This window comes from Panicum virgatum, chromosome 4N, assembly GCF_016808335.1.
Source record: "Panicum virgatum strain AP13 chromosome 4N, P.virgatum_v5, whole genome shotgun sequence".
NCBI lineage: Eukaryota > Viridiplantae > Streptophyta > Magnoliopsida > Poales > Poaceae > Panicum > Panicum virgatum.
Genome location: NC_053148.1, coordinates 21,211,095 through 21,233,568, shown reverse-complemented (window position 1 = coordinate 21,233,568; position 22,474 = coordinate 21,211,095). Strand labels below are relative to the sequence as shown.

Sequence of the window (22,474 nt, the reverse complement as noted above, 5' to 3'; positions counted from 1 at the left end):
ACTTTTTGCATGGATGGGCTGTAAATCACGAGACGAATCTAATGAGCCTACTTAATCCATGATTTGCAACAGTGATGCTACAGTAACCATCCGCTAATTATTGATTAATCATAGATTAATTAGCATCATTAGATTCGTCTCGCGATTTACAACCCATCTGTGCAAAAAGTTTTGTAAATAGACTGCATTTAGTACTTCAAATTGGGAAGATTCGAAACACAAAATTTTTTTTGCCTTTACAGGCTCACGATCTAAACACGGCCATAGACTTTGAGAAGTGCCAACTCTCGTCATCATCTACTGATTACATGGTTGATGGAATCTACTTTGACTTTCCAACAAGGCCCCACGGCACCTCGGCACCTACTCCATTGGCTCGCACCCGAGCCGGCGCAGCTCGCGCACCAGCACCTCCAGCTCCGACCACGACGCGCCGCCTTCGCTCACCCCCGCCGCAGCCTCCTCCGCGAGCTCCTTCACCCGCGCCGTCACGCCGCCCAACTTCCCGCCGACTGCGGCGCCCAGCACCCGCGCGACCTCGTCCGCGGCCGGCGCGGCACTGAGCCCGCCCCAGCTCACGGGCACGGCGGCGCCCGCCTCGTCCACGAGCAGCCGCGCGTTCACGAACTGGTCCGCCGTCATCGGCCACGCGAGCATCGCCACCCCGGCCGCGCAGGCCTCCAGCACCGAGTTCCACCCGCAGTGGGTCACGAACCACCCCACGGCGCGGTGCCGCAGCGCCGCCACCTGCGGCGCCCACCCGCGGATCAACCGGCCCCTCCCGCCCGCTGCCGCGACGCGGTCCTCGAACCCTTGAGGAAAAATCACCGTCGGCCCGGCCGCCCACACGAACGGCACCCCGGTGTGCTCCAGCGCGGTGGCAAGCGCCGCCGCGTGCGGCGGGTGCAGTATCGCCATGCTCCCGAAGCTGATGTACAGGACGGAGCCGTCGTCGGCGAACTTGTCGAGCCAGGCGCACAGGTCGGCCGCGGCCACGGCTGTCTCCCCACCTCGGTTGCCCGCGGCATCAGCGTCCGGCGCCAACGGCCCGACCGCGAGCACGCGCCTGAAGCCCAGGTCCGCGACCGGCGCGCGCAGATAGCGCTCCTCGAGCCGCCGGAACGTGTTGGACACGAACGCCGAGCTCTCGAGATTCCAGAGGAAGTTGCGCTTGATACCCTCCGAGACCTCGTCGCCATCCTTGAGCGTCCGGTACAGCAGCGATAGCTGCCGCCACGGATACGCCGGGGCGCCGGGGATCTCCGGGAAGGGAATCGGACTCTCGTCGTCGTCGTCGTCCTCGCGCCGCGGCATCCGGCGGAACAACGAGTGCAGCACGGCGGTGCCGTAGACCGCTGACGGCGAGAACACGATCCGCGGGACGCCGAGCTCGGCCACGAGCGGCTGCGTCCACCCGCAGAAGAAGTCGGAGAGCACGGCGACCACGCGGTCCGGGCCGTCCGACCGGGCACCGGCCCAGTCGCCGAGCGGCCCGCGGAGGCCGGCGAAGGCGACGATGAGCGCGCCGAAGAGCGCGGGCGACAAGCCCCTGGCGGTCTCGACGCCCGCGGGGAAGGCCGGGTGGGAGGGGAACGGGAGGACGAGCTCGCGGACGGCGCCGTCGCGGTGCGCGGCAAGGAGCGGCGCGAGGAGCGGGGCGGTGGCGGGCGTGGCGACGACGGTGAGGCGGATGCCGCCGCGGGACGCGAGGAGGCCAGCCAGGTCGAGGAGCGGGATCATGTGGCCCTGCGCCGGGTACGGGACCACCAGGACGTGTGGCGCCGCCGGCGGCACGGTGGGGCGGTCGCTGGCTGTCGTCGCCATGGCGGACGTGGTGGCCCGCGTGAGTGGTGTTAGGTGGATGCGAGTGCGAGGGAATCATGTCGATATGATTCGAGTAAAATATGGATATATGCTTTGGCAGTTTGGCTATGGCTCGCAACGCATGGTTCTGTGCTGTAATCTGATCAAGCTGAAGAAAAATGAATTTCGAAGATCAAGAAAAAAAAAACCATGTGCTTGACAAAAATCAAGAAGCGTGGAGCTGCTTGAAACGGAACTTGCTTGTGGACCCACCCAACAAAAAACATGAACTTCAATCAAATTCAGGCTGTGTTTAATTCGTGAAATTTTTCGGATTTGGGTACTGTAGCATTTTCGTTGTTATTTGATAATTAATGTCTAATTATAGACTAATTAGGCTTAAAAAATTCATCTCACCATTTACAGTTGAACTGTGTAATTAATTAGTTTTTTCAACTGTATTTAATGTTTCATGCATATATTCTAAGATTTGATGTGACAGACACTGTAGAAATTTTTTTGATAAAACAGCACCTCAGTTGACCGTTCATAATCCGATAGATGCGTAGTCCAATCGATCTCCTTAATCTATTCAGCAACCGTCCAAACCCGCCTCCCTTGGTTCTAATCTGAGACCGGAAGGCTCCCTCGGCTTTTGGCTGCTCTCGCGCTATTTCGAAATTGGCGTGGGGAGGGTGGAGGAGGAGAGAGAAGAGGAGGGGGTGGGGAGGCGGAGAGCTCGTGAGCGGAATGACAAGGCTGGCTTGCTGGGTTGGGATCGGGTTGTTCTGACTTTTGCTGGGCTTTGTTTACATACTCTCTCCGTTCTTTTTATATGATATCGTTAATTTTTTTCTTTAACTTTAACCAATATTATTTAATTAATTAGTTAGTTAAATGAAGTGAAATGAGTATCTTTACATCTATTATCAAGAGTCACTTGAATCTAACTTAAAGATTTGGCTATTTGCATAAATATTTGTAGAAAAGACGAATAGTCAAACGAAGAAAAAAAAATCAATGGTGTCATATATTTAAGAACGGAGGGAGTAACTTTGTATTTTGGATTTTTGGAAGGAATTTTTCAACATTTGAAGTATTAAATATAGACTAATCACAAAACTAATTACAGATCTCGTCTGTAAACTACGAGACATGTCGGGTACCATGATTAGGGGCACCCAATTCATGGGACTAAAATCGCCCTAAAAACGAACATATGTTGGGCAACCGGGCCCATGAAGCCCTACAGCTTCCTTCCAAGCTGGAAGAAAGAAAAAGGACTCAAAGAAGCCCAACATGCGGCCCGCGTACTCAGTGCGGCCCATCCGCACCTCCCTCAAACCCGCAGGATGATCTCCGCCTCGCTCGAGGGCTCCCCGCCAAAGCCCTCGACCGCGCCCCGCGCCTCCGCCTCGCTCGAGGGTAGCGAGCCTGCCCTCGAGAAAGCGGATTGTCTACGCCCTAAGGAGCTGGCCAGCCGGACCCCTGGGGTCCGACTCCATCCCACCGGACCAACGGTCCCGGACCCGCTTCCCGCTCGGGGACAGGCCCGGTGTCCCCATGTGTCCCAGAAATGGAAATGCTCGGTACCTGTGGCCGAGGACCCGGACCCCCGCAGATGGGTCCGGGACCCCACGTACCCATCCGGACCCCCGTAAGCTCTCGGCTCAGCTAGCTGCTCGGGAGGGGTCCGGAGCCGCCACGTGTCTTGGAGCTCGGCCTCCTTGTGTTGGAGCTCGACCTCCTTCTGCTCGAGCGCTGCCCTCACATGCTGCAGCTCGGCAGTCCGCGCCTCGGCCTCCTGAGCTTTCTGCTCCGCCGCGGCCCTCTGGACGTCGCGCTCGCCAGCGGTTCGCGCCAACTCTTCCTCTAGCGCCTGCTAACGCGCCTCCAGATCTGTCATCTTGGTGTTGGCGTCGATGTTCCTCAGCACCAAGTCGGCATTGTGCTGCCCAAGCCAGCGCATTTGGGAGTACAGCCTGTTCAGCTCGTCGCTCTTTTTGCGCGAGATGTCCCTCAGCCGCTGCAAGTAGAAGAGCGTGAATGAAACGAACAAAATCAAGGCCAAATACTAACGATCCCGGGGAGAGAGGCACTTACCTGGCTGATCTGGAAATCCGTCGTTCTATGGAGCTCCAAGGCGCGGTCGAGCTGGCCCAGAATCTGGGAGCCGGCCTCAATCTGCGCCTTCCAGACGGCTTCCTCCTCCTGCTCGCTGCGGAGAAACTCCAGAGGGACCCCGGACTGGACGATCGTCCCGGGACGGGGCCCCTCGGACGTCCCCGCATTGAGTACCTCCTCGAAGGTCGACGTGAACCCGGCAACCCGGTCGGTGGCGCTGGCAGCAGCAACAGCAGGGTCGAGGTCCCTCGAGTCCCCGTACTCCTCGCTGCTCTCCGGCAGTTGCACCACCGGTGCCATGTTCTCCGGCGCCGCTTGCGCCGTCACCGCCGCATCAACCCCGTCGTCCCGGGCCCCAGCAAGCTCCGGGACGCAGATTTCCTCCTTTGCCGGCGCCCCTGGCGCCGACTCCTTCTCCGGGACACCCTCGACCCCAGCCCTCGGGGGCTCGAGGACGAGGGTCTCCACCCCTATTTGGCTGGCGGGGCGTTCCTGTGCGCCCCCACCAGTTTCCCCTTCTCCTGCGACTGGTCGGGCGGCGCTATCCACGTCGTCCCGACTGGCCCCGACTTCGACGTCCGGCCGGGTGGCGTTATTTGCTCCGCCCCGGTCGACCTCCCCCTCGGCGTCAGCCTGAGTGGCCGTTATAGTGCCGCCCTGGCTAGCGTCGCCCCTGCTCTCCGGCGTTCGAGCCTGTTGGGTCTTCTGGGCCCCTCGAGCCATCGCCTCCTGGAGCTTCGCGGCCTCCGCCACAATGTCCACGACGGGCAGGGGCTGCGGTGCCGTGTGCGGTGTGGCATACGACCCGGTCTTGAGGGCCTTGGTCGGCGCAAGCGGGGCTGCATCCCTGGCGATGGCCCCGGAGCTGGTAATCGGGGAAGAAGCGCTGAAGTCAGCAAGATTGGGGGGCTAATTAAACGAATGCGAAGGATAAAATCAAAATCACTCACCCTGATCGGGCGCTCATCTGCGCTTGCCCGAGCCGCTCCATCGGGCCCGCAGCACACTGACACCTCTCGACGACTAACCCGAGGGCGTCGTCCTAGGATCGGCCTGGAGTCTCGAAGCCTTCTGCGCGGGCGTCTTCGCACTCGCTGCGGACCCGCCGCCACCCGTAATCACCGCGGGCGTGGGATTCCCCCTACCATCGCCGGTAGAGATGACCTCTGTCCTATCGCGGGCGCGGACGACCTCCCGCCCACTGCCGGCGTGGGCGACCATCGTCCCGCTGCTGGCGCGGGCGAACTCCGCTCCGCCCCTACGAGGGGCGGATTCACCAACGACCCTGGTGTGAGCCTCGCCTCACCCAGCGTCACGGGCACATCCACGTCGCCAGCCCCTCGATAGACTGGCAGGGAACCCGCGCCTGTCGCCGCTTCGTCGTCATCTGAGAAGTTGATCTCGGCATCCGAGGAACCCTCCTCCTCCTCGGTGGACTCGGGCGTAGTGGGCCGTGGCTTCCCCTCCCCGTGCGCGATTTTGCACGCTTTATCGTGCTTTTCCTTCCTCTTCCTCTTCCTGGCGGCGGCCGCCTCCGCCACGTCCTTCTACTTCTTCACCGCCTTTGCGTGCAGGCAGTTGACTTCGCGTTCCTCCGGGACCGGAGGCCTCGAGGTGTAGCCCCTGCGACTCAACCCCTGCGAAACGCAACGAAGTCAGAATTAGGGAGTGGGGAGAGGAGGAGCACAAATCAGTAGCGAATTTAAACTGGAACTCACCACAGAAAGGTACCCCACCTCGGGGCGCATCTTGATTCCAGGCTACGGCAGACTACTGCTTCGCCTGCTCCGACGACTCCAGTGAGGAGGACTACGATCTCGCCCGGAAGTTCTCCATGGTCGAGCTGGCAGAGCGGGGCAACGACGCGGCAAACGACACAACGGACTCACCGACGAACCGACCAGTTGAGCCACCGACGAACTCCGCTGCGCCCAGAGCAGCTACTCCGACGAACCACGCCCAAAACTAACGTTTGAAACATTCAGGCTAAGCTACGTCGCTTCTATCCTTGAAATTCCAAACCCTTTTGTACACCGTTTGTACTCGTATTTCCCAGAATAATAAAGGAGTACACTTTACTTGTTTATTTTTTGGGAACCTTCCGAACCCTCGGGAGCTCGGATGCGCACGAACACTGAGGTACGCTTGGCTTTACCCTCGGCAAAGCCAAGCCTCCCTCGGGGGCTACTACAGGGAGAAGCCCCGAACGTCCCCAAAGCATCACTACCATTTTTCGAAAAATTTTCGTATCTAAGATTCTCGTATACTTAGAAAAATGGATGCGAGGCGTAAGCGACTACGATACGGGGCCGGCTGAGCCGCGGGACCGCCTACGCCTCCGAGATACGGCATCTCCACTCACCACCCTACGCCTAAGTTGCTTATGAACGTGAAATTCCTCACAGAAATTTATCTAAGTCACATACGAGAGCAGGAAAACTTAGTAACAAAAACGGCGTGCACGAACGCACAAGGCCTCGAGCGGCCAACACTGTCGGTTTACATTAATCTATCTTCTCGCATAGAAACATGTTCAAGGTAAATTGCTAATCCGACTGCATGGCCTCTACGAGCCATCGACTTTCTACAGGCCCCCTCTCCGTCACGTGTACCCTCGAGGGCCACCCATGGGGGCTACACCGTCGAAGGCAAGCCGGCAAATGAGAACGGCGAAGTCCTCACCAATGCTTGGAACATACATCAGCTACGTCGCTTCTATCCTTAGAGTTCCAAGCTATTCGTACATCATTTGTACTCGCATTTACGATTTCCCGAAACAATAAAGGAGTACGCTTTACTTGTTTATTTTTTGGGAACCTTCCGAACCCTCGGGGGCTCGGATGCGCACGAACACTGAGGTACGCCTGGCTTTACCCTCGGCAAAACCAAGCCTCCCTCGGGGGCTACTACGGGGGGAACCCCCGAACGTCCCCAAAAATCGCCAACGTTTTTTCGAAAAATTTCCGTATCTAAGTTTCTCGTACACTTGGGAAAAACGGACGCGAGGCATAAGCAACTACGGTACGAGGCCGGCCGAGTCGTGGGGCCGCCTACGCCTCCAGGATACGGCACCCCCTCACCACCTCACGCCTAAGTCGCTTATGAACATGAAATTCCTCGCAGAAGTTTACCAAAGTCGCATGCAAGAACATGGAAATAGAGTAGAGAAAACGAGAGCTCGAACGCACAAGGCCTCGATGGGCCACACTGTCGATTCATAAGTACGAATTACTTAATCCAGAAGTACTATTACGATAAAGTACTAAATCATTACATGGGCTCCGAGGCCCAGACTACCTATAGGTTACCACCCCCCCTTTGCGGGTCTTCAGCGGCATCGAATTCGGCTATGGGGGGATGTCGGCTTCCAGCTTCGCGGCCAAGACGGTGGCGAACTCCTCGGCGGCAGCGTCGGCGTCATCCATGATGGTCGACGCAGCATCCGCATCGGTGTCGGTTGGGACGACGTACCCCGACGACACCCTCTGGAGGTCCATGATGTAGTGCGTCGAGGCCACGGCGAGGGCTCGCAGGACACCAAGGCGGAAGGTGCTCTTGGCATGCTCGGCGATCCGACCACCTAGCGCTCGCAGGCGGCTGATCACCGAGCTACCAGACACGACGCCCTCCTCCTCGAGCTCCTGGCACACGCTCACAGCGGTCCGCTCCAGGTCCGTATATTCAACTTGCGCCGCCATGAGCGCAGTGTTTATTGCCTCCTTCGCCACAATCTCGCCTGCCACTCTCTGCCTCAGCTCTGGTCAAAGAACCAAGATAAGCTGCGATGAATTAGGATTCGACAGCAGCAAAATCTCGAGCACTCACCCGTGATATTCTTTTGCGCTTCCTCCTGCTGGACTCGGGCGGCCTCTTCGAGCGAGGACAAGGAGTCCTCCTTCTCCTTGAGGGCGGCTTTCGCGTTCCGGATGGCCACCTCCTTTTCCTCGAGGGCTTTGCCCTTTTCCTCAAGGGTCCCGGAGAGTGTGGCGACGGTCGCCTTCTCGCGTTGGAGCTCGGCCTCCTTGTCTTGGAGCTCAGCCTCCTTGTGCTGGAGCTCGACCTCCTTCTGCTCGAGCGCTGCCCTCACATGCTGCAGCTCGGCAGTCCGCGCCTCGGCCTCCTGAGCTTTCTGCTCCGCCGCGGCCCTCTGGACGTCGCGCTCGCCGGCGGTTCGCACCAACTCTTCCTCTAGCGCCTGCTGACGCGCCTCCAGATCTGTCATCTTGGTGTTGGCGTCGATGTTCCTCAGCACCAAGTCGGCATTGTGCTGCCCAAGCCAGCGCATTTGGGAGTACAGCCGGTTCAGCTCGTCGCTCTTTTTGCGCGAGATGTCCCTCAGCCGCTGCAAGTAGAAGAGCGTGAATGAAACGAACAAAATCAAGGCCAAATACTAACGATCCCAGGGAGAGAGGCACTTACCTGGCTGATCTGGAAATCCGTCGTTCTATGGAGCTCCAAGGCGCGGTCGAGGTGGCCCAGAATCTGGGAGCCGGCCTCAATCTGCGCCTTCCAGATGGCTTCCTCCTCCTGCTCGCTGCGGAGAAACTCCAGAGGGACCCCGGACTGGACGATCGTCCCGGGACGGGGCCCCTCGGACGTCCCCGCATTGAGTACCTCCTTCGGAGGTCGACGTGAACCCGGCAACCCGGTCGGCTGCGCTGGCAGAAGCAACAGCAGGGTCGAGGTCCCTCGAGTCCCCATACTCCTCGCTGCTCTCCGGCAGTTACACCACCGGTGCCATGTTCTCCGGCGCCGCTTGCGCCGTCACCGCCGCATCAACCCCGTCGTCCCGGGCCCCAGCAGGCTCCGGGACGCAGATTTCCTCCTTTGCCAGGCTCCGGGACGCAGATTTCCTCCTTTGCCGGCGCCCCTGGCGCCGACTCCTCCTCCGGGACACCCTCGACCCCAGCCCTCGGGGGCTCGAGGACGAGGGTCTCCACCCCTATTTGGCTGGCGGGGCGTTCCTGCGCGCCCCCACCAGTTTCCCCTTCTCCTGCGACCGACCGGGCGGTGCTATCCGCGTCGTCCCGACTGGCCCCGACTTCGACGTCCGGCCGGGTGGCGTCATTTGCGCCGCCCCGGTCGACCTCCCCCTCGGCGTCAGACTGAGCGGCCGTTATAGTGCCGCCCTGGCCAGCGTCGCCCCTGCTCTCCGGCGTTCGAGCCTGTTGGGTCTTCTGGGCCCCTCGAGCCATCGCCTCCTGGAGCTTCGCGGCCTCCGCCACAATGTCCACGACGGGCAGGGGCTGCGGTGCCGTGTGCGGTGTGGCATACACCCCGGTCTTGAGGGCCTTGGTCGGCGCAAGCGGGGCTGCATCCCTGGCGATGGCCCCGGAGCTGGTAATCGGGGAAGAAGCACTGAAGTCAGCAAGATTGGGGGGGGCTAATTAAACGAATGCGAAGGATAAAATCAAAATCACTCACCCTGATCGGGCGCTCATCTGCGCTTGCCCGAGCCGCTCCATCGGGCCCGCAGCACACTGACACCTCTCGACGACTAACCCGAGGGCGTCGTCCTCGGATCGGCCTGGAGTCTCGAAGCCTTCTGCACAGCCGTCTCCGCACTCGCTGCAGACCCGCCGCCACCCGTAATCACCGCGGGCGTGGGATTCCCCCTACCCATCGCCGGTAGAGATGACCTCTGTCCTGTCGCGGGCGCGGACGACCTCCCGCCCGCTGCCGGCGTGGGCGACCATCGTCCCGCCGCTGGCGCGGGCGAACTCCGCTCCGCCCCTACGAGGGACGGATTCACCAACGACCCTGGTGTGAGCCTCGCCTCACCCAGCGTCACGGGCACATCCACGTCGCCAGCCCCTCGATAGACTGGCAGGGAACCCGCGCCTGTCGCCGCTTCATCGTCGTCCGAGAAGTTGATCTCGGCATCCGAGGAACCCTCCTCCTCGGTGGACTCGGGCGTAGTGGGCCGTGGCTTCCCCTCCCCGTGCGCGATTTTGTATGCTTTATCGTGCTTTTCCTTCCTCTTCCTCTTCCTGGCGGCGGCCGCCTCCGCCACGTCCTTCTGCTTCTTCACCGCCTCTGCGTGCAGGCGGTTGACTTCGCGTTCCTCCGGGACCGGAGGCCTCGAGGTGTAGCCCCTGCGACTCAACCCCTGCGAAACGCAACCAAGTCAGAATTAGGGAGTGGGGAGAGGAGGAGCACAAATCAGTAACGAATTGAAACTGGAACTCACCACAGAAAGGTACCCCACCTCGGGGCGCATCTTGATCCTCGGGGTTGTCGGGAAACTCTGCCAACGCGTTCCTCGCCCTACGGGCAGCGACGTCACGGGGGAGCAGCACGAGCGACGTCCTCGAGCCCGAGGCCCAGGCCTCGGGGGTGAGATCGAAAATCAGTAAGTTCCTCTCGGTGAGAGGAATCACCCTCTGCCGGTGAAAGTTCGCGATGACGGCTGCCGCCGTCAACCCCTTACTCGCCAGGTGCCCCAACACCTCGGTGAGCACTTCGAGCCTGACCTGATGCACTGGGGGCGATACCCCCCAGTCCCACTTCTTCGGCCTCTCCCAGAGCACCTTATTGGTGAATGCCGGGAGCTGGTTGCCGAAGTTGCGTAGGTAAAACCACCCTCGAGCCCACCCGGCGTTATTCATCGTCATCCTATTGGGGATGTACAAACTCCTCCGGGTCGGGCGCAATTGGAGCATCAGACCGCCGGCGCGTGCGAACCTCTTCGGCTGGCCCCGCACGTTCTCGACGAAGAGCTCTTCTCGGAACAAATGGATCCACAGATCCTAGTGCGCTTCGATCCCAAGATACCCCTCGCAGACAGCGACGAAGACCGCCGCCTGCAAGATGGAGTTGGGGCCGAAGTTGTGCAGCTCCACCCCGTTGTACTCGCACAGCGCCCGCATGAATCTGCCGACGGGGACGCTGAATCCCCGCTCGTGGAGTCACATGAGACTCACGATGTAGCCCTCGGGGGGATTCGGTTCGGTCTCCTCTAGCTGCGGGGGGATCCACACAGGCCGCTCCGAGTTGATGTTCACCGGCAGCAGCCTGTCGTCGACCAGCTGCTCCAAAACCGCCTCGGTGGCGATGGATTTCCCCCACGACAACGGCTCCTGGACATCCGACATCGCTTCGAACCGCTGGGGGTGCGGGAAGGCAAGCTTTACGGCGGCTAAGGTGCGCTTTCGCTCTCTCCTTCTTCCTCCTCTCGCTCTCGGCTCTGGGCTCAGGATGCAGGGGAGGCGGAAAAGGCAGGGGAGACGAAGGCAAAATGACCAGGTGAGCCCAAACAATCCCCCCTTCCTCGTTTTTGTTCATCAAAACGGGCGAATTCGCAGCCGTGGCCCGAATCCGCCACATTCAATGCGGCAGATTTCGCTGTCGCTGACGGCTGGGCCCCGCGACCGCATAGTCTCACACGCGCGCACTTGGCAATATTTACTGTGCGGTAACCGACGGGCGCGGCGCAACTGTAGCACTGTACTATCCGTCAGCCGCCGCCCACGCCTCTTCACCTACCTAAGGCAGCCGCCTGAAAGGGCGCGCCCGCACTGCACCACACGTACTGGGCCACGTTGCCCATGACCAGCGAAAGACCTGTGCGCACGACCTGCGACTCCGCGCCATTTTCGAACCATGACGGAATGTTCCTTTAGGGGGCTCTTCACCCTCGAAGGAACCTCATTCTGAGGCCTTACAGATCAGGGGTTCGAAGCCTGGCCCGCCGAGGGTTCGATAGGCACCCCAGATCACCAGAGTCAGGGACTGCATGGATGTGCCGTACAAACTACCCTCGAATGCGGAGTTTGAGACATCCTACGCAGTGTTCAAGGCCAATCAAGGGTGCCTAGCAGGGGGATCCCATCGAGGGAGAGCATCAAGCCCTCGGACCCTATCGAATGGGTCCGAGCCCCGCCTAGCGAACCTTTGCGAGCGCTTTATGTGACGTGTCCACGGACCACGAGCCGACTCTTATCGAACGGGCCACGCACGTCCACTTGAACAACCCGATAACAGCTCAGTGAAGCAGCCATAGATCACGGCCGGGCATGGGTAGCATGGTGCGCTTCACCCCTCCTCCCTGCGGAAGGGCGACGAGGGTCATAACAAAAGTTGAGGGTTCCCTAAACGCCTTCACGTAGGCCGGGGCTCGGGGGCTCCTCGCACACCGCGGCTCAGGCCGCACCCTCGAATGGATCGACGACCGTCGATTATGAAGTTCCATGTGTTTAACCAAAACTCCCACTGTTGACGCGCGCCTGCCAGATGGTTCAGCTGGACACTGGGTCGCTGTGTGTAGGATCAAGAACACCGACTAGAGGGGGGGGTGAATAGGCGGTTTAAAATCTAAAGCCAACAACACTAGAGAAATTTAATTAGTAACAAAGGAAAGCCCTATGTCATGCTATTTCTATCTCTAGATGGGTTTGCAACCTAGGGTGACAAGAGACAAATCAAGCTCTAGTAAAGTAAATTGCTCAAAGTAAAAGCAAGTAATTAAGTGAGCAAGAGAAGTAACCAAGCTTGACACAAGAGATTATCCCGTAGTGTCGATGACTTGCCGGTCACCCCTAATCCACGTTGAGGTGGATTCCAAGAATCAACCGCTCCTCTATCAAGAACCTCTTGATCTTGAGCCGGCTAGAATCAAGGAACCGCTCCACACCTCGATTCCACTAGAGTTGCTCTTCACCACTCCGGTGAGGTGAGCAAAAAACCTCTCACAACCGAAATCGGGGCTCCTCAACAATCTCCTTGAAGGAGCTCCACGAAATCCAATTCTCCAAGCCGTCTAGGGAGCGGCAACTCCCAAGAGTAACAAGTTGATGACATTTGCTTGAAGTTTCCCTAATGCCACAAAGCTCAAACTCTTGATGCAATGCACTAGGAAGCTCTCACACTCTCAAGAATGCAATCTCTAAGCAAGTGTGTGTGAGAGAGGGATGCCTTAGCTCTAAGAAGTCAAGTATGCTGTCCAAATGGCCAAGAGAGTCACCCAATGGCCGGGCATTGGGTATATATAGATATCCCTCCAAAAACTAGCCGTTACACTCTTTTCTGCGAAATCGCGGACCGTCCGCGGTTCAAAAACCGGACTGTCCGCCGTTATAAACCAGTGAGTCAGAGTGCATTTAATGCGTGTCAGAACTAGCCGTTAAGCCCTGGCGGACCGTCCGCGCCCCAGGGGCGGACCATCCGCAGTTAAGAGTTCCACACCACCAGAGACTAACATCGTCTCTGGAACAACTTTGAGATTAGCCTGCGGACCGTCCGCGCCTCAGGAGCGGACCGTCCGCAGTTTAACTTTTCAGCCCAAACCAGAGAAACAACCTCTCTGGTACAAATTTGAAATTAGCCGGCGGACCGTCCGCGCCCCATGGCCGGACTGTCCGCGGCCCACCAGAGCCTCTGCAAGCTCTCTGGAACGGTCGCGGACTGTCCGCCCCTCTGGGCCGGACTGTCCGCTAGCCCACCAGAACCTCTGCAAGCTCTCTGGAACAGGCGCGGACTGTCCGCCCCTCTGTTGCGGACTGTCCGCCGTTACTCAGTCAGCTCTCGAACTTAGTCTATTTCAAATCTTTTCAAAACGCCGTTAGCCCTCATGCATGCAACTAGACATTTTGAGCAAAATGGCACTAAAGACCCGTCAAGCATGAGTACACAATCCCTCTTGATAGTACAGCTATCTATCCAACAAATCCGGTCACTTTTCATCCACTAAACGCCTTGTGACCGGTAAAATGCAAAAGCCCTATTTTATACCTTTGCCTTGAGCCCGAGATTTGCTCATCATCTCCAAAACTCCATACGTTCACAACCAAATCTCTTTCATCCGTGGATCAACCTATACTCATCATCTCGAATGAAATCGTTAATCCACAAACCGTTGTCATTAATTACCAAAACTCGAATTAGGGGCCTAGATGCTTTCAATCTCCCCCTTTTTGGTAATTGATGACAACACTAAATTTTGGAGTGATAAAAGTTTTCAAGTCAACTTTATACACAAGGCATAAGGTGGACTTGGAATTGAAGTTTGGAAGAACTTACTCATTTTCTTGAAAATTTCAGAATATGATATGAATAAATTCACCAAGTTCGATGAGTAGAGAGAACTCCCCCTTGATATGTGCATATAAATTTTCATGAATACCAAGTACACATATATATATTTGAAACTTTTGACGGAGTTTTCCCTATAAGTGGAAAACGAGGCATACAAGATACAAGATATATATGATATGAACTTTAGCATGGTTAGCACAACCTCACTACCACAAGATGAACATAAATAGATAAGAGTAGCACAAACTAACATAGTTCATCACACATTACAAACCAAGTTTCAAATCCAAACACAAGTCTCAAATAGAGTTCATGCAAGATACAAATAAACATGAGTGGCAATAGTTCAACACAAGTAATCATGAGTGGCAAGCGGAAGCCAAAAAACGAATGATCTCCATAAGAAGTCCATGAGCTCCCCCTAGATCCAAGCACTCCAAAGCTCCTTCTCCCCCTTTGGCATCAATTTCCAAGAAAGTCAAACCATCGGCGGTGGTGGAGGTGGCGGTGGGTAGAACGGCTGGTGCGGGTAGAACTCTGGAGGCGGCACTGGAGCCGGAAACACTGAGTAGAAGTGGTTAGTAAACCCTGTGAAGGCTGTGCTGAAGGCATCAAAGCGCTGCTCTAGCTGCTCCTGTCTCTGCTCAAGCTGATCAAACTGCTCAGAAGAGGGCAAATCCTCAAAACGGGAGTCAAGAGCTGCTATGTCTGAGTGTAAGCTCTCATGAAACCCCTGCATCTGAGCCATCATGGGCTGGAGCATCTGCTGCTGCATGTTCTGAAAGTTGAGGTTCATCTGATTCTGCATCTGACTAGCCAACCCTGTAATCTGAGAGGACATGCTCTCCTGCATGGATGCAAAGTATGAGTCAAGGTAGCCAGCTGGAGGGGCCCACTGCTGTTTTGCTAGAGGATGCAGTGGTGGCATGGCATGCTGAGCTGCAGCTGCTCCCATGTGAGCATCATCATCACTATCATCTTACCCCTGTGCTTCAGCATCCATATCATCTCCAGGGAAGGGAGTCAAAGGCCTCAAGAGAAAAGCATTGTCATTCTTGAATGGCCTGAAAGGTGTGTGCTTGCTTTCACATATCCCTCTGAAGCTAGTCTTAACCTTGATGATGGACATAATATATGGAGCAAAATATAAGTTCATTTCCATGTTTAGCCTCAAATCTGCAAGCTGATCCATGATAAGAGCAATGACATTGATTCTGTTTCCATTCATGATATGAGATATCACATTCCAATAGTGCCCTCTAATTTTATCCTTGTTGCCACTCTTAGGTATGAATGTGACTCTAACAATCTTATTGATCACTGCAGGATGATGCCTCAGACCCTGAGTGCCCCCAAAGCTTCTAGCAATTCCAAGATGTGCAGGCCCATAGAACATGGGGTAGTCATTCTCATCTAGTGCGTTTTCTAACACAACATTCATACTTTGCTCACTATTGATGAAATTATAATCCAATTGATTTGCTTCAGCAAACTGTGCAAATGTAGCACCATAGGTTCTTTTGCCAGTTGTCCACCTAAATATTTCCTCAACCATGTTAATCTCTAGAGTGGCATAGAACTGGCGTATCACTGTTTCATTCCAATCACACCTATGCTGCAGAAAATTAGCTATTCCCATTTGCTGAAATCTATCCACTAGATCAGACATGACTTGATGTTGTCTCATATAGCCTAGGTCAATGGTCTGATGTTTGAATACATTTTTCTTAACTAGATGACCAAAGTAAACATCTTTTTATACCTCGGTTTTGAAGAAGAGAATGTTGGTGTCACGAGGCAAGCTGAACTGATCCACTGCTCTTGCATTTGCATAGCTCTCTGCAGTCCACTGTCGGCTAGGTAGATCTAGCCCCATCAAATCTGTAACATCATTGTCAACCCCCTCAGTATCTTCCTCTGAAGACTCATCACCAACATCTCCCACTGAAGATGCAGCAGCCATATCACTGACATTTGGAGCATAGTCCACATCATCCGAGTCATCACTGTCTCTTTGTCTTTTAGAAGTCATTGCCTTCTTGATTTTAGTAGCTGTGGCCTTGATGATCTTCCGGAGTGGCCTGAGTTCAAGATTTAACCATAAGAACAATTACTAAAGTAATAGGATCAATCCATAATGATATAAGTCAATTCAGCATTTCTGAAAAATCTGAGACAAGCGGACCGTCCGCACTTTTAAACACGGACCGTCCGCGGTTCATGAACTACCACGGTGGACCGTCTGCGTCCAGCAGGCGGACTGTCCGCGACCCATCTGTTATGAGCAGGAACACAAAATCGCCCTCATCTTTGATTCACCCATATTTTGAGTTTCGATTCAAATCCACCAACCAAATTTTAACTATTGCATCTCCTCATCACTAAGAATAAGAACCCCAAAGTATTTTCAAGAAACCATGGTCCAAAAATAGATCGGAGCATCTAACCCTAACTCTTTCCAATAAAGAAATCCAAAAACAAGAGTTAGGGATTCATCGAAATACCGAGAGGACATGATGCACAATCTTGAGAAGAGTCCGGGGATGCTCTCGGACCGTCCGGGAACCACTCCAAAAAGGCTTGACCTTGTTGTCTCCCCCACGTGCTTGAGAGAGAAAGAGAGAGAGCCTTTTGGAGGATATGTGCGGTTTGGTGGGGGAGAGTGACAGGGACACCCCTTATAAATCAAGTCTGGCCGACCCCACCTTTCTGTCCATTCGCGGACTGTCCGCGATAATCTGGCGGACCGTCCGCCTTTTAATTTTTACACTGCCAACTGACTGAAACTGCCTCTGGTAAAATCTGCCCAGCACAGGCGGACTGTCCGCAATGAATTTCTGCGGTTGACAACTTCTCTGCAGAGCCTCTAGTGGACAATCCTCATGAACGGCGGACTGTCCGCCCCATACCTGCGGACTGTCCGCAGTACCAAATTTTAGTCAGCCCAGAAATTTGTCAATTTTCTCAAATCCAACTCCAATTTGGGATCATTGCTCATATAAAAATTCGAAAATAACTCGAGTAAAATCATGAAAACTCATAAATGGCTCAAAAATACCTCAAAAAATCAGAAAAATGAAACAACTAGTGCATGAAAGAACCATATGCCACATGTGCTAGTTTTCAAGCCACATTTGAGAAGTCAATGATATTTAACTCATTTCTTAACTTGCAAAACCGAGATTCATCCAAAGGCTTGGTAAATATATCGGCTAATTGATCATCCGTGCCAATACCATCAATCTTGATATCACCCTTGTTCACATGATCTCTAAGAAAATGATGGCGGATATCAATATGCTTGGTTCTTGAATGTTGAACCGGATTAGAGGCAATCTTCACGGCACTTTCATTATCACACAACAAGAGAATTTCATCAAATTTCACACCATAATCTAGAAGAGTTTGCTTCATCCATAATAATTGTGCACAACAACTTCCGGCCGAGATATATTCCGCTTCGGCGGTTGAAAGAGCCACGGAATTTTGCTTCTTTGATGACCAAGATACAAGAGATCTTCCAAGAAATTGACAACCACCGGAGGTGCTCTTCCTATCAACCTTGCACCCCGCATAATCCGAATCCGAGAATCCAACCAAATCAAAATGAGCACCCTTGGGATACCATAAGCCAATATTAGGAGAATATTTCAAGTATCTCAAGATCCTTTTGACGGCAGTCAAATGACATTCTCTAGGTGCGGCTTGAAATCGTGCACACATGCAAACACTAAACATGATGTCGGGCCTAGATGCGGTCAAATAAAGCAAACTACCAATCATAGAACGATAAAGCTTTTGGTCAACCGGGTTACCTCCCTCATCTAGGTCGAGATGCCCATTTGTGGCCATAGGAGTCTTGATTGGTTTTGCATCTTCCATACCAAATTTCTTCAAGATATCCTTCACATATTTTGGTTGACACACAAAGGTGCCTTCCTTGAGTTGCTTGATTTGAAGTCCAAGAAAGAAACTCAATTCACCAGTCATGGACATCTCAAATTCCCTAGACATTTTTTCACCAAATTCCTCACAAAAACTTGGGTTAGTTGAACCAAAGATAATATCATCAACAAAAATTTGACAAACAAACAAATCTTTACCAATATCTTTAGTGAACAAAGTAGTGTCAACCTTACCAATTTTGAAGCCCTTAGAGATAAGAAAATCCCTCAATCTTTCATACCAAGCTCGTGGAGCTTGCTTAAGACCATAAAGAGCTTTAGAGAGCTTATATACATGATTTGGCTTCTTGGGATCTTCAAAACTGGGAGGTTGCTCAACAAAAATAAGTTCACTAATCTTGCCATTCAAGAAAGCACTTTTTACATCCATTTGAAAAAGTTTTATATTGTGAGAGCAAGCATAAGCTAATAAAATTCTAATAGCTTCTAATCTAGCAACGGGAGCAAAAGTTTCACCGAAATCCAAACCTTCGACTTGAGTGAAGCCTTGAGCGACCAATCTTGCCTTGTTTCTCACAACCATTCCATCTTCATTTTGCTTGTTTCTAAAGACCCATTTAGTGCCAATAACATTATAATTCTTGGGCCTCTCAACTAAATCCCAAACTTGATTCCGGGTGAAATTATTTAATTCTTCATGCATAGCATTCACCCAATCCGGATATCTCAAAGCTTCATCTACACGGTTAGGTTCAAGAAAAGATACAAAAGAATAATGTTCACAAAATGAAGCAATGCGAGATCGAGTTTGGACACCCTTACTAATATCACCCATGATTTGATCCACCGGATGATCTTTTGCAAGAACATGATGAATTCTTTGAGGAATAATGGGTTCTTGAGTTGATGAAGAAGGTGCACTAGATGAACCAACTTGATCTTGTACTTGAGAATCATCATTACTTGAATCTTGTACAATTTGTTGTGCTTGATTATTTGAGATAGAAGTTGAAGGATTAACTCTAATAGAGATAGAAGGACCCTCTTCATCTTCATCTTCTTCTCTTGATCTAACATCACCAATTGACATATTTTTCATTGCATTTCTCAAACCATCATTTCTCACATCATCAAGATTTTCTTGTTCATTATGAGAACCATTTGTTTCATCAAACTCAACATCATATGCTTCTTCAACAATGCCATGTGTTTTGTTGTAGACCTGATAAGCCTTGCTATTAGATGAATATCCAAGAAGAAAACCCTCATCACATTTGCTTTGAAACTTTGATAACCGAGTTCCCTTCTTGAGAATATAGCATTTGCAACCAAACACTCTAAAATATGATATATTTGGCTTCCTTCCAATGAGCAACTCATATGGGGTCTTGTTATGAAATCTATGGCAATACAATCTATTAGAGGCATGACAAGCCGTGTTGATTGCTTCGGCCCAAAAACTATCCGAAACATTATACTCGGAGAGCATTGATCTTGCCATATCAATCAAGGTTCTATTTTTCCTCTCAACAAGACCATTTTGTTTCGGAGTGTACTTGGTTGAGAATTCATGCTTGATTCCTTTCTCATCACACCATTTCTCAACTCTTGTGTTTCTAAACTCACTTCCATTGTCACTCCTCACTTTCTTCACTTTGAGCTCAAATTCATTTTCGGCCCTTATAAAGAATTTCTTGAATGTGTCATATGTATCGGCCTTGTCATGAAGAAAGAAAACCCATGTATATCTTGAGTAATCATCCACTACCACAAGACAATAGCAATTTCCACCAATACTTCTATATGTTGTAGGACCAAATAAATCCATATGCAATAATTCCAATGGTCTCTCGGATGACATGATACTCTTAGTGGGATGAGTATTTGCAACTTGCTTTCCGGCTTGACATGCACTACAAAGCTTATCTTTATCAAACTTCACATTCTTCAAGCCAACTATTAAATCATACTTCAAAAGTCGGTTGAGTTGCTTCATGCCAACATGACCAAGCCTTCTATGCCATAACCAACCCAAAGATGATTGAGTGAATAAGCAAGTGGACAAGTTTGCCTCTTTAGTAGCAAAATCCACAAGATATACATCCTAATGTCTAAATCCCGTAAAGATGTGATCTTTTCCATCCAAATAGTCACTACAACATCATCTTTAGTGAAACTACACTTATATCCAAAATCACAAAGTTGAGTGACCGCTAAGAGATTAAACTTGAGAGAATCAACCAACAATACATTTGAAAGAGAATGATTGCTTGAGATAGGAATTGTACCAACTCCTTTGACTTTGCCCCGGCTATTGTCACCAAAGATGATGTCACTATAGCCACCCACATTCTCATCTAGAGAGGAAAACATCATTTGATCTCCGGTCATGTGTTGAGTGCATCCACTATCAAGCACCCAATGTCTTCCTCCGGACTTGTAATTCACCTACAAAGAGGAAGTAACTCTTTTAGGTACCCAAACTTTCTTGGGTCCTTGAACGTTAGTGACCACATTAGTGACCAAGACTTTTGGCACCCAAATGACATTCTTTTTAGCACCATTTATAGGTATCCCAACAAATTTTGCACTAACATTGCCATTTGAATTTTTCATAAGCATGTAACTTGAATCAAAAGATATGACTTTCTTGTTGGTGCAATTCTTCTCAACATGGCCAACCTTCTTGCATTTTTCACAATATGGCTTGCCACTACTCTTCACAAAGGTAGTTTTGGTTTGCACAAAAGCATTCTTCCCTTTCTTAGGAATATATCCAAACCCTTGCTTGTTCAAGGTGAACTTTTGGCTTGCCCAACAATGATTAAACTTTGCTCTACTATCATAGTATTTTCTCAAATCATTAGTCAAGCAAGTAACCTCTTTCTTTAACAAATCATTTTCCATAATGAGAGATTTATTGTAAGATGAGTTATCAATTTTGGTGCACAAAGAACTAGTAGAGCTAGAGCCATAAGATTTATCATCAATTAAATCACAACTAACACCAATGCTCAATGTTGCTTTTCTTTCATGACTAAGCAAGGTATTGTGAGCTTCCTCAAGCTTCTCATGAGTTTCTTTGAGATTCTCATGAGAAGTCTTTAGCTTCTCATAGGAATCTTGAAGAGAAGTAAACTTCAACTTCAAGTCCTTCAACTTAGCCTTTTCCTTTGTCATGAATTCATCGGCATCATTAAGTATTTCAACAAGATCATCATATGAAAGTTCATCAAGTTCACCATCTTGTTGTACCTTTGCACCACCCTTTGCCATAAGACAATGTGGTGTAGAGAAGAGTGATGGAGCCTCCTTGATGGCGATCCCGGCAACTCCCTTGGATGGCTTGTCATCATCATCATCATCATCATCGGAGCTTGCATCGGAATCCCATTCAACAAAATATGCTTGACCATTCTTTTTCTTCTTGATGAACTTCTTCTTCTTCTTTTCATCATTTTTCTTGTCCTTTTTCTTGTTTGGACAATTTACAATGATATGACCTACTTCACAACAATTGAAGCAAGTCTTGTCCACAAAAGGATTTTTTCTTGATGATTGACCTCTCTTGCCAAAGTTCTTCTTGCTCATCATTCTATTGAATCTCTTGACAAAAAGAGCCATCTCCTCATCCGATTCTTCTTCTAGGCACCCACTTTCTTCTTCATTTTTGCTATCTTGAGCTTTGAATGCCACACTTTTCTTTTTCACATCAATTTCTCCACCATGAGCTTCATCTTGAGATTTCTTGAACATGTCATTGGTGAGAATTTCTCCCAATATTTGTGTGGGAGTTGCGGTCTTCACATTTGACCTTACAAGTAAGGTCACAATTGTGTCATATCTTTCCGGAAGACATCTAAGAAACTTGTGGTTGAAATCCCCATCCGGTACCTCAAGTCCAAGTCCCTTGAGGTCATTCACAATGTCATTTAGCCGGTTGAACATCTCGGCTATACTCTCATCCTTCTTCATGGTGAATTCACTAAAATTCCCTTTGAGCAAATATAACTTGGCCTCCTTCACAGTTGATGTGCCCTCATGAATTTCCATGAGCTTCTTCCATATGTCATTTGCATTTGTGAGGCTCTTGACTCTATTAAATTCATTCACATCAAGAGCACTAAAGAGCACATTAACCCCTTGATCATTTAGTGTCTCATTTTCCTCATCTAGGGGTGTCAAACTCTTTGGGTCCAAAATGACATATCCATCACTTACTACTCTCCATAGCTTTCTACTCATGGCTTTGAGATGAGCCGACATCCTAGTCTTTCAATAATCATAATTATTCCCATCAAAGAATGGTGGCTTCCCAATATGAATCCCATGATCACTAGTCATTGTTCTACTCCAAGATGGTTAAATCCGCAATTAATGTAGTACTTAGCTCTGATACCACTTGTAGGATCAAGAACACCGACTAGAGGGGGGGTGAATAGGCGGTTTAAAATCTAAAGCCAACAACACTAGAGAAATTTAATTAGTAACAAAGGAAAGCCCTATGTCATGTTATTTCTATCTCTAGATGGGTTTGCAACCTAGGGTGACAAGAGACAAATCAAGCTCTAGTAAAATAAATTGCTCAAAGTAAAAGCAAGTATTAAAGT

General features: G+C 51.5%; 1 protein-coding gene across 1 annotated transcript; it reads right to left on the bottom strand.

Moving 5' to 3' along the window:
• Nucleotides 1-263: 263 nt before the first annotated feature.
• Nucleotides 264-1,876, bottom strand: LOC120668580 (UDP-glycosyltransferase 89B2-like). Its single transcript, XM_039948326.1, has one exon. The coding sequence runs from the start codon at nt 1,822-1,824 to the stop codon at nt 364-366; it is 1,461 nt and encodes a 486-aa protein (XP_039804260.1). The 5' UTR covers nt 1,825-1,876; the 3' UTR covers nt 264-363.
• Between the last annotated feature and the right edge of the window lie 20,598 nt (nt 1,877-22,474).

Excerpts from the sequence above, each read along its gene's own strand:
- LOC120668580 (XM_039948326.1), bottom strand. The coding sequence starts at position 1,824 with ATGGCGACGACAGCCAGCGACCGCCCCACCGTGCCGCCGGCGGCGCCA.